At 25.3% G+C, this 11,272-nt stretch overlaps 3 protein-coding genes across 4 annotated transcripts; 1 reads left to right on the forward strand and 2 right to left on the reverse strand.

Moving 5' to 3' along the window:
* Positions 1–564: 564 nt before the first annotated feature.
* Positions 565–4,091, reverse strand: LOC129605375 (uncharacterized protein DDB_G0284459). Of its 2 annotated transcripts, XM_055515091.1 has the most exons (6): positions 3,920–4,091; positions 3,198–3,688; positions 2,840–3,133; positions 2,443–2,593; positions 1,617–2,378; positions 565–1,476 (listed from the first exon to the last, which is right to left on the reverse strand). In XM_055515091.1, the coding sequence occupies exons 1-6, from the start codon at positions 3,948–3,950 to the stop codon at positions 1,418–1,420; spliced, it is 1,788 nt and encodes a 595-aa protein (XP_055371066.1). In that variant the 5' UTR covers positions 3,951–4,091; the 3' UTR covers positions 565–1,417. The 2 variants fall into 2 exon arrangements, with proteins under 2 accessions (XP_055371066.1, XP_055371065.1); XM_055515090.1 differs by having other exon boundaries at positions 2,443–3,133.
* Positions 4,092–4,436: 345 nt separating this feature from the next.
* LOC129605498 (NADH-quinone oxidoreductase subunit B 2-like) lies at positions 4,437–5,416 on the forward strand. The gene is made up of 2 exons (XM_055515286.1): positions 4,437–4,556; positions 4,612–5,416. The coding sequence occupies exon 2, from the start codon at positions 4,613–4,615 to the stop codon at positions 5,279–5,281; it is 669 nt and encodes a 222-aa protein (XP_055371261.1). The 5' UTR covers positions 4,437–4,556; position 4,612; the 3' UTR covers positions 5,282–5,416.
* A 215-nt stretch (positions 5,417–5,631) lies between these two features.
* LOC129605348 (ATP synthase subunit gamma, mitochondrial) lies at positions 5,632–7,027 on the reverse strand. Its single transcript, XM_055515041.1, has 2 exons — positions 6,892–7,027; positions 5,632–6,766 (listed from the first exon to the last, which is right to left on the reverse strand). Exon 2 carries the CDS (start codon positions 6,737–6,739, stop codon positions 5,822–5,824), a length of 918 nt encoding a protein of 305 aa, XP_055371016.1. The 5' UTR covers positions 6,740–6,766; positions 6,892–7,027; the 3' UTR covers positions 5,632–5,821.
* Positions 7,028–11,272: the final 4,245 nt, after the last annotated feature.

An 11,272-nucleotide genomic window follows, 5' to 3' on the forward strand; every position in this document is an offset into this window, starting at 1 on the left:
GTATAATCTTAAGTAAATCATTTGAATTTTTTAAAAAAGTAACATAAATTTGTAAAAATATTTAAGCCTTCGAAACATGAAATTCTTTTGGTTGGCACAGAAATTATTTTGTATTTTATTTTTTATCCTATACGTACCAGAAAATATAGAGTGGTTTATGATTTCTGAATATTACTAATGATTTTCATGATTGTAATGTTGTTAAATTATTAATTTTAAACACATAATAAATTACTTATTGTAATTTTAAAAATAGTTACATGTGTAGTTAAATTGAATTTATTACAAGTGTTTCTTAGAAGAATAAAAATCCTGCTTAGGAAAATAATTTTGCGCTTAATTTTTTTAAAATTCCAAAATATTCTTTGATTAGTCTATCGTATAAGATTCTATTTTTATAAATATGATAAACAAATATCACAAAATTATGATAGAGACATCTATAAAAATGTGCAAAATTATATAAGTTGTGCATCAATAAGAAATGTGCCCTATTAGAAATGAATCTCAAATTAGTTGTCCTAGAATCTCAAATTAGTTGGACTTTTTGTGAAGATGATAAAAATTGTAATACACCAAATATATATATAAATATTTAATTTTTGATTCTGTAATAGTTAAGAGAATATAGTATCAAAAACAAACACAATTTGAAAATTAGATACTTCTTAGACTTACCTTTTAAATTAAGAAAAATTAAGAAAAAAAAATTATTTAGCCTATAATACAAGATGAAATCATTAATTTTGAAGAATATTTGGAGAAATAAATAAAGTGAAACAATATTAGAATAGATTTTAAAATTTGTATATTTGTGCGTATCTAACGATTTCCTCAAAAGTCTATCTTTATTACAACAAATAGCTATTACCGAAATTTAAGTCCTAAAAACAATTTTTAGTTTATACGTTTTTTTGTTCCTCTTTTTATTTTTATACTTTCAGAAAAGTGCGATTAAAAAAAAATGTGAATTTAATAAATTAAAATAAAATGGTAAATAAAATTAATTTAAAAGCACATGTATACAAAAGGACAAACCATGTTACAAATTCTTTTTTACATTATTTTAAAACATATGTAAAATAAATAATAATATCACAGAAAACCGAAATCTCTCACATATAGAAAGTTAGATGAAAATTGTTAAATGAAAATAATACCAATTTGAAGAGACCATAAAAAAAATTATTTTTCAATTTAAAATTTCCTAAATTGCTCATGAATCATATAAAATATTGATTTCTTTCAATTTACTTTTCTTTTCTACCATTATCTTTTATATTTTAAAAAATAATTATAAGGATTCTATCTTATATAGAAAATATTTACAAAATATTAATTTTCATTACCGAATTAAAATTTGTTAAACAAATTCTTACAGTTAAATTCATGGAGATTTTAACAACTATTTTTTTTTTTAATTTCGTATTGCCGCTCCAACAAGCTTTCTTGCTGCTAACATAGAATAATCATCTTCTGCAAAATAAGTTTACGTTGGTATATATATGTATATTTCATTTCAAAAGCTTTTGTTATTGATCTCATTATTATTAATAAATTATTCTTGTAAAAACAATAATTTGTTAATAAAAATATCAGTTCTGTAAATTACTTACCATCTTCGTCTTCTTCATTTTGTTCTTCTAAATGCATTCCGTCTGGAAAAGCTTGCTCTTTTCCTTGATCCCCAACAACTTCATTAATTAATTTATCATTCGCATTTAAAATTCCCTCATCTTTATTACCAACACCATGATCATGTTTGTTCCGACTTTGATGTAAATGACCAATTATATCACTTTCGCCATCTACCATATTGTCAATCAAATCTAAACCATCATGTTTTTTGTTTTGGTGACCAACTTTTGTATCATAAAAGTTATTTTGATTGTCATCTTCAGCGGCATTATTTACATTATCTAAAGCCTGTTGTAAATGATCCTTTCCCTCTTCACCAAAATCCGTGTCTTTCATTTCATGAGCAGCATTATCTTCTTCATCTTTTTTATTTGAGTCAGGTTCTGGTCCAACACCAGCATTTGGAAAATCGTCAACGACATTTGCGTATCGATTATTTGCCCCATTTAAATCACCAGTATCTTTCGTTTCTCCACCCGCATTATCATCTCCATTTGTTTCTTCATCACTTACTTTCTTCGTTTTATCCTTCAATGGGTCACTTTCATCTTGATTGTTCTTTAAAAGAACATCAAAATTTTCAGGAACTGGTGCTACACCTTTTGGTAATTGCTTTACTTTTATGGGATGAACGCCAGGTTCTTTAAGCCGATTACTTGCAGTTGTTGTACTACTTGAAGTACTCCCACCCAGAAGACCCTTTTGACTAGACAAACTTGCCACAGATAAAGCACGTTTTTCTAAAAAAGAAATAAAAATAGCATCTTTAGAATATTATTTACAAGATGGTCGTAATAAATTTACCATTCTTAATGCCGGATTGTGTAGACGTAGATGAAGATCCAACAGGCATATTCAGAGGTGGAGGTTGTTGAAAACCAGCGTTATTGGGACTATTTTTATTATTTTTCGCATCATTATCAGCGGAAGATTCAATTAAAGGTTTTGGTGCTATCTGAAAATTTTCAACAGAGTTAATTATAGCTGAATCCACTCCTACTTTACCTTTATATTTAAAACTATTTAAAATATAACTAATAGGACTATCAAGCGTTTTTTTATAACTGTCCTCAGCCAAATTTTCTAATTTATTAGTATTTAAGGGTGTATTTAATATAAGCGGAGCTATAGTGGTACTAGTAGTAGTGGCATAAGTTTTGTTAGTAATGATTATCGGAATTTTATAAAGATTTTCGCTCACAATCTGTTGTTCCTTAAAAGATTTTTCAACCTTATTAATTGTGTCTTTGTCAAATTTTTCATTTGATGCTATAAAATGGTTATGCTGGTGAGAAGATATCGCTGCCGGGATCGGTAAAACAGCTGGCACCGACGGCCCTAACTTTTCAATAGGCTGATAATCGCAATTAGCTTTATAATCCTTGATGATGGTTTGAAAATGTTCATTTTGTTTTTGACAACTTTCAGATGAACGCGTTGTTTTCAAAAGTATATCCAGCCGTTCTTTTTCATGTTGTAATGTTTGATATTTAAGCTGAAATCAAAAGGACATACATACATTTAATTATAATTACACTTTACGAAGAGTAATAACACACCTTCCATTCTTCAATTTCTTTTTCTTTATTAGTTTTCGTTAATTGATTTTGGTTTTGCAATGATTTTACTTTGCGCTCTAGCATATTAATTTGCTCAAGTTGATTTTTTTTAGTTTTGGCACAATCTTCAACTAAGTCATTATGCTCGCTTTGTAACAATTTATAATGTTGTTGCAATGAGTCGAACCGCGCACTCGAGTCTTGCGTCTGTTTTACGGAATTTTCTTTTGCAGCTTTAACTTTCAATTCTAAAAATTTTTTAGTTTCTAAGTGCTCTTTTCGTTCTTTTTCTAAGTTTTTTTCTAGGCTAAATTTGTGATCAATTATTGCTTGTAAACGAGCATTTAAAGCATCATGTTGCTGCTCGCACCTTAATCTTAGAATACGGCTTTCATCCAACTGTTGTTGTGAGTTATTGAAAATTACCAAGAATCCAATAGTAATTATAAAAATGCCAATCCCAATCAGAAAGCGACTTCTACCTGCTCGAGCTGTATTGAAAATTAAATATAAAGGATAAGTTAAAAGTTTTTCGCTTTAAAACATAAATGGGGATCTTATAAATGTCTTGTATATGAATATGTAATTTGTTATATATATTTTGTAGGAATTTCTTTTAGAAAGTGCAATACCCAATACGAAATATAGGGAAAAAAAACTATCCAAAATCGGCAAGATAAAAAATAGATCAACTATGTACATACGTAGGCAGCCTCTCTTACCAAACAATTCGCGTTTCATGATGTACAGCATTTAACAAAAATCAAATACTTTTGATTTGTTGCAATTTTATTTCATTTTAATTAAAAAATATAGTGTTTATATATTAAAGAATTCTCTGAATAAAAAGTGAAAATTTATTTTATATTTTTGTTAAGGAAAATGACACACTGAACGTACAGAATTACAGAAAAGTTTTGACATAAGAAAAATTGGATTTGAAACACAAGCAGTTCCCATTTACCATAGTGTCATTTCCATAGCGTTATTCTCAATTGGAGATGTGAAATTAATACTTCTGTAATCTAGCAAATTATTGACCATATAGTTGAAATACAAAATTATTTATTCCTATATTGATAAGAAAATAACTAATTGTTTTAAAATTAATTTGGTAGTGAAAAACTCTTGTGCAAACTACTGATATCGTTTAAGTGTGTTAAAATAAAAATTGGCATATGGCACTATCATGTGTCAAAACATATGACACAATGACATATGAAGAATAATAAATTTAAAGCAGCAACTACTATGACGTTTTTTTGCAAAATATTGAAGTTACATAAATAAGTTTTGAAATATACTTAAATTTTCATATTTTGGTAAAAATATACCAAAAAATTAAGACGTATATTTAACGTAAATATTTTTAAGATATAGTTTAACGGTATTATATAACGTAGTTCTTTTTCAGCATGTTGCGTTCTGCAGTTTGTCGTTTAAACAATGCCCCCAAATTATTAGCAACGAATGATATTAACTCATTGTTGAAAGGTTCAATGGGACCTGCATTAAATGTTGCTTTGGCAAAGAGAAACCAAACTATGCCGGTTGTAAATCCAGACAATCCGTTACCTAAAAAGGGGTATTCACCGTTTGGAACGCAACAAAAAAGTAGTGCAGAGTGGGCACTAGCTCGTTTAGATGATTTACTAAATTGGGGCAGAAAAGGTTCAATATGGCCATTAACATTCGGATTGGCTTGCTGTGCTGTAGAAATGATGCATATAGCTGCTCCAAGATATGATATGGATCGATATGGTGTTGTATTCAGAGCTTCCCCACGTCAAGCTGATGTTATAATTGTTGCCGGAACATTAACAAATAAAATGGCACCAGCCCTACGAAAAGTGTATGATCAAATGCCGGAACCAAGATGGGTTATCTCAATGGGAAGTTGCGCTAATGGTGGAGGTTATTATCATTATTCATATTCTGTAGTAAGAGGTTGTGATCGTATAATTCCTGTTGACATTTATGTCCCCGGTTGTCCACCAACAGCTGAAGCGTTAATGTATGGAGTATTGCAATTGCAGAAAAAAGTTAAAAGAATGAGAACCTTACAAATGTGGTATAGGAAATAAATTAGTTGAATCAAATATATAAATCGAAAATGTTGACTTTCTTTTCCCAATTATTGGGTGATACGAAAACCGAACATGTTTATTTAATCATATTAAGTTTTCTCTTATAATAAATATGTACCTTATCAAATATAATTTTTTGATTTCTATTAAATTTAGGATCCCATGTCAAAAAAATTGCTTTAATCTTTTTAATATGGGAAGAATACATATATGACTTGTATGATTGCAACCACTTCCATTTGCAAATATAAAAGATATAGGTACCAATTTTCAGTTTCTAAAATGAAATATTTTTAAAAACCAAAAGTTCCTTTGAATATTCTTACTATTTTGAATAAATAAAAATATTCTTTTCTTTAATATGGTTTCATCCATGATCTTTATTTCTTTAAAATTTAATACAATTTAAATTTGTTGGAATCAATTTAATTATAACAATATGGTTTTTAAACTTTACTAAAGTTTTTGGTTTAAACTTTCCAAATAATAAAAATTTAAACCCGAAAACCATGTTATAAATGGCAGAAGCTAGTTAACTTAGTCATCAGTTTCCAAAGCTGAAGCACCAGAAATAATTTCAATCAATTCTCTAGTAATGACAGCCTGTCTGGTGCGGTTAAAGGTGAGAGTAAGTTTATCAATCATTTCACCTGCATTTTTGGATGCATTGTCCATAGCAGTCATACGTGATGATTGTTCGGAGCAAGCGCCTTCTTTCAAAGCATAAAAAATTAACGAAGCTAATGAAAATTCTAAATAATTTTGAATCACATCAGAATCCAATGAATCGTAAACTGACAATTTCCCAGCTGATTCAACAACTTGAGTGCTGTAAAATGGCATTGATGACAAATTATATGAAACAACTGATTTAAATTTATTATAAATGATTTTCGCTTCAGTAAACTCATAGCCACTTTTTAAAATTTCGTGTGCAATTTTTGAAGCGTCCAAAAATGTGGGTGGCAGTCTACCAATTTCATTTGCCACCAATATGATATTTTTTCCATAGAGACGTTGCAAGATACCACGAGATTTATCTCCAACGCAAATAACTTTTGTATTGCCTTCGTTACCACCAGCTAAGTCATTACGAATTGTACGTGCAACACCTGTATGTACAGCACCACACAAACCTCTGTCTGATGTCATTGCGATTAACAATCTTTTTGGCTCAGCTTTTTCGTCTGGTTGAACTTCAGCTTTTTCAAAAAATTGCTGGGCTCCAACACCATATGGTCTGGCTTGTTTTAAATCACGTTCTGCTCTGGCATATTTGGCAGCTGACACCATCTTCATGGATTGCGTAATTTTTTGGATGTTTTTGACTGACTTCAAACGAATTGAAATAGCTTTTAAAGTCGCCATACCACGTTGTTGTTGCTGTTGGTTTTGGACAACATTTTGAACTATTGGCATTAAAATACCAGTAGATTTAGTGACAGCTCTTTGCATGTTTATTTCGAATGGTTTTGTTGATTCCTAAAAATTACAGCAAATTAATTGGTTATGACAAGCGAAACCGTAAAATATTATGTAATATGAAATTCGTTTAAGCAGAAAACCAATTTTTCCAGAAAGAAAAGAAAACTTATTTTTTTACTTACTTAAATTAAAAAACAAAATTACTATTCGCTTGAATTATATTTTTCTAATTTATGTATTTCAAATACATAAATTCTTTTGATTTGGATAAATCGAATCCACTCGCAGTACACCACACCAAACAGGTAACAAATGACATTCGTGGATATCATAAAAATTTGACGTTTCAAATTTGACAATATTCTAATCGTTTCAGTTTTTGTAAATTCACATGAAATAAACTTGGAATGGAATGAATTCAATTTGAAACTGTTCCATGCACTTATTTGTAATTTAAAAATTTTAAAATTTTAAAAGATTACCCACATATAATGGAGTCAATGTTAACATTTTATTGTGTACAAGAACATAGGTATGCGTTTCTTTAATGTTATTTTAAAAACAATTATGTATTTGAGTTTTATAATTCTTTTTTTTTTGGATGTCTAAATGAAGAAACAGAGAAGTTATGCAAAAAAAATTTTATAAGATTTTGGAATAAGTTTATTTTAATTTCGTGAATAATTAAAAATACTTGGTGATACGTTTATATCACATTTATTTTATAAGTGATATACACATCTTGTTGTGTCCATAATATTCGGAAAAAAATTCAGCAATTATGACACATAACCTGTATTATATATTAATACCGTTTTACAAGTCTTAAGATGCAAAGATCCAACTTTTATATTTTTATTCATCAAATTTTAATGTTTAAGAGAAACTAAGGATTTTTCTGAAAATGTAGTTGTTTAAGTTTAGTATTTAACAAAATTATTGTTTGTACAACTTAATCTTCTAACTCATTCCATGTCTGATTAGAAAATAGTCTGTCGCATGCATTAACAAACAAAGAAAAATTGTTTTTATTCAAAAATCATATGTATTTAAAATCTAATTTTTTGGGAAATAATAATTTTCATCTCCCATATTTTTCTTTTACAATTACAATATTTTGTATATAATATTATGTATATTGTGTATTATAATAGTTAATAATTTATTTTCATCTTATATCCTGAACCACATTTCAAGTAACATATACATTTACATACATAAATATAAAATAAAAAATTTTTTATTATTTTTGTTAATATTTTATAGATTTTTATTTTAACTTTTGCTTATAAGTTTAATCTATCTATTGGTTTTTATATTTAATTTCTTTTTTTTTTTTTTTTTTAAATTTTCCATACCATATTTTAATCATAATTAATTATATTTTTATCTTTGCCAATAATATTTTTTTTTGTTTTTGTGGTCTATACTTACTAGTTTCAATTCAAATTATGAAATTGTTGTTGCCTCATCTTTAACATTATTTTTCAACTTAAAAAACTTTTAGGGTCCTAATGCACCAACCACTTTTTACCATTTTTGTTTAATCAAATAATCAAAAATTTGCAAAAGTTTCTGTTGCACCTCTAAGTCAAAACGCTAATGAATTATAGCAATAAAAGTTTTTTTTTTTCATTTAAAAAATACAAAAGTGGTAACAAAAGTAAAAGTAAAAATACTTGGTGCATTAGGACCCTAATCTATAATTTTTTTTATATTGTAGATAATTAATTAAAAGTAAAAATTATTATTTTAAAGTAAGTCAACAGGCGCTTAAATTACTAAGATAAAAAATATAAGAAATATTATAATAGGGGACCATATTTTTATATTTATTTATTGTTATTTATTTAAAAAATTAAATTAATAATTTTATAATATTTGTAATTCTGTTTTGTTGTTTGATATTTTGAATTTATTTAAATGAAATTTTGCTTTTTAAAGTACTGAATCGAAATAATATTGTTTTTTTTATTGTTGCTTTTATTTTTTATACAAAAATAAAATTTAATTTTGTATTTTTAAGTGTTTTATCTAACATAGAATAGAAATAATTTTGAATTTATTAGTAATATTAATAATAAATTTTGTTCACTAAGAATAATTAGATATTAAAATGAAAATAAAAAATAAAATACATATTTAAAGTACATACATACATATGCACATACATGGAAGTTCTCATTTTATTACTTTATATAATTTCCTTTTTTTTTCATAAATTAATCCTTTATTTTACAATCTTATTTTATTTACATTATTAAAAATTTATTTTTCATATAATAGATTAAAACATTTTAATATTTTAAAATTTTCAACTGAGCATAATTAATTTTTAATTTATGTTTTTTTTTTTTCATGATCTTGCTAATAAAATAATTTAAAAACTAATTATATTTTGCAAGGCTTTAAAACATAACGATAATAGCTGAGCTGAGCATAATAATAATTTCTTTTTAATTATTAGGCAGAATTAGATTTTTTAAAAATATATTTTTTTTCCTTTATTTTTGTAATTTGAAAATCAACGAAAATTCACTAAGCGTAAGCTATAAATTTTTTTGCATATATAATTTATCGGATTATGCATAAAAAATAATAAATTTTTTAATTAAATAGTAATCATAACATTTTTCAAGATTCATTTTTAATTAAATAGTAATCATAACATTTTTCAAGATTCATTTCAGACTACTAATTCAAAAATAGAAAAAAAAAAATACTTAATTACCACGGCCGCACAAAGTAATGAAATAAAATATTTAAATTTATTATTTTTTTATAATAATGCATTTATGTCTATGACATAAATTAGCGAAAAGACACCAAATGTGTAATGAATTTATAATAAAATTTATAAATTTAACAAGTTTAAGTTTTTTGAAAGATAATCAAAATAATAGTGAATGTCAATAATCTAATTAATGAATTTATAATTGTGTTGCATTCGGCGAAACTTAATACGTTTAATATTTTTAACATTTACAATTGCAATTATTTAAATTTTCATGAAATATTTTCATTAATTTTCTATATTTTAATTATTACATACATAACCTTGCTTTATTATATTTAAATTATACTTAGTAATCTAAGGAGATTTTCAATAATTCAGATATATACTTGAAGTTCTCCCTTAGCCGAACATGCCAAATTTGAAGATCTTGCAATTTTAATTAACCGAATCGGCTTTATGCAATGATATAAATAACGACTGATTTTTTTTTTTTTTCGAAAATTCTCTATGTATTAAATTTATTAGCAAAAGTTATTTAATAAATATTTTAATATATTTTTAAATTTTGATTCTTTTTATTTTAAAGTTACTCAAATTATTAAAAGTTTTCGCGTTTTTTTTTTTTTCAATTTTGAACGACGTAAAAAAATCATTTTTGTAATTGTTTTTTTTTAATCATTTGTTTAATTTGAAAATAATATTATTTACGTAATAGAAACATAATTAAAGAGTTTTTTTTTTTTTTTTTAGAAAATTATGTTCAATAAATGTTCTTTATTATGTTGTATAGACAATTATTATTTTGTAAAGCTTTATAATTATTACAATATTCCTTTTTTATTATAAATTTTATTTATAATTAAACTATTCAAATGGTTATAATGACTACAGTTAAGATTTAAGACAAGAATTATGACAAGAATGTGTAGTGAAATCTAGGATCTACTTTTATTTATTAAAAAAAAAAATATTGAATTATAATCCCTGATATTTTTTTTTTGTATAGATTATATTAAATTTTAAATGAATTCAATAAAAAAAGTTTTAATTTGAATATATTATGTAGTAGTTAATTGAGATTGTAAAAATTTTTGTAAAACAATTCCAACTCTTATTTGTTTTAATTTTTATAATTTTTCAAAAAAGAAAAATTATAATTTTGTTAATATGTATGTAGTCACAGCGTTTTTTAAACTTTATTTAAACAAATATAATAAATAAAGTGTTATTTATATATTGTGTATTATCTAAATAAATGAGTACATTTTTCTTATTTTTATTTTGATAAAGTTAGTTAGAAAAAGCCCACACTTACAATGAACATTATGAATTTTAATTAGAGTTAATATATGCATGTAAATACCAATAACCATACAATTTTATATTTATTTTGTTTTGTTTTATATTTCCATTTGTGTTAAAACCATATATATAGAAGCTAAAATCAGTTCTGATTGGAAATATGTACATATGTTGAGTGTTACGAGGATTTTTGGAAAATTTAAGATATACATTAAAAAATCTAACTTAAATCTTAAAAATTTTTGCTTGCTAAACTAAAAATCTACAAGAACTAACTAGTTAATTTTTTCAGATTTTTAATATCTTACATGTTTCTTTCATTATTCCAAATTTAAAAGAACACACGTTATTATTTTGGAATGTGCTTCTTTTATAGTAAAGATTGTAGTTTTAATTTATTGAACATGCTTTACATTAAGATTTAAGTTAGAACTGAATTTTCGAAAATCCCCTCATGTAGGTTAATTTAAGTGTGATAATAAAAATTAATCAAAAATAGTAAATTTGAAAATATGAAATTTTTT

This window comes from Condylostylus longicornis, unplaced genomic scaffold (assembly GCF_029603195.1).
Source record: "Condylostylus longicornis isolate FDR11 unplaced genomic scaffold, ASM2960319v2 ptg000013l, whole genome shotgun sequence".
Lineage (NCBI taxonomy): Eukaryota > Metazoa > Arthropoda > Insecta > Diptera > Dolichopodidae > Condylostylus > Condylostylus longicornis.

Excerpts from the sequence above, each read along its gene's own strand:
- LOC129605375 (XM_055515090.1), bottom strand. The coding sequence starts at position 3,950 with ATGCTGTACATCATGAAACGCGAATTGTTTG. Across the intron at positions 3,689-3,919 it reads CATGAAACGCGAATTGTTTG|CTCGAGCAGGTAGAAGTCGC; the intron begins GTAAGAGAGGCT and ends TTTTCAATACAG. Across the intron at positions 1,477-1,616 it reads AAATGAAGAAGACGAAGATG|AAGATGATTATTCTATGTTA; the intron begins GTAAGTAATTTA and ends CTTATTTTGCAG.
- LOC129605498 (XM_055515286.1), top strand. The coding sequence starts at position 4,613 with ATGTTGCGTTCTGCAGTTTGTCGTTTAAACAATGCCCCCAAATTATTA.
- LOC129605348 (XM_055515041.1), bottom strand. The coding sequence starts at position 6,739 with ATGCAAAGAGCTGTCACTAAATCTACTGGTATTTTAATGCCAATAGTT.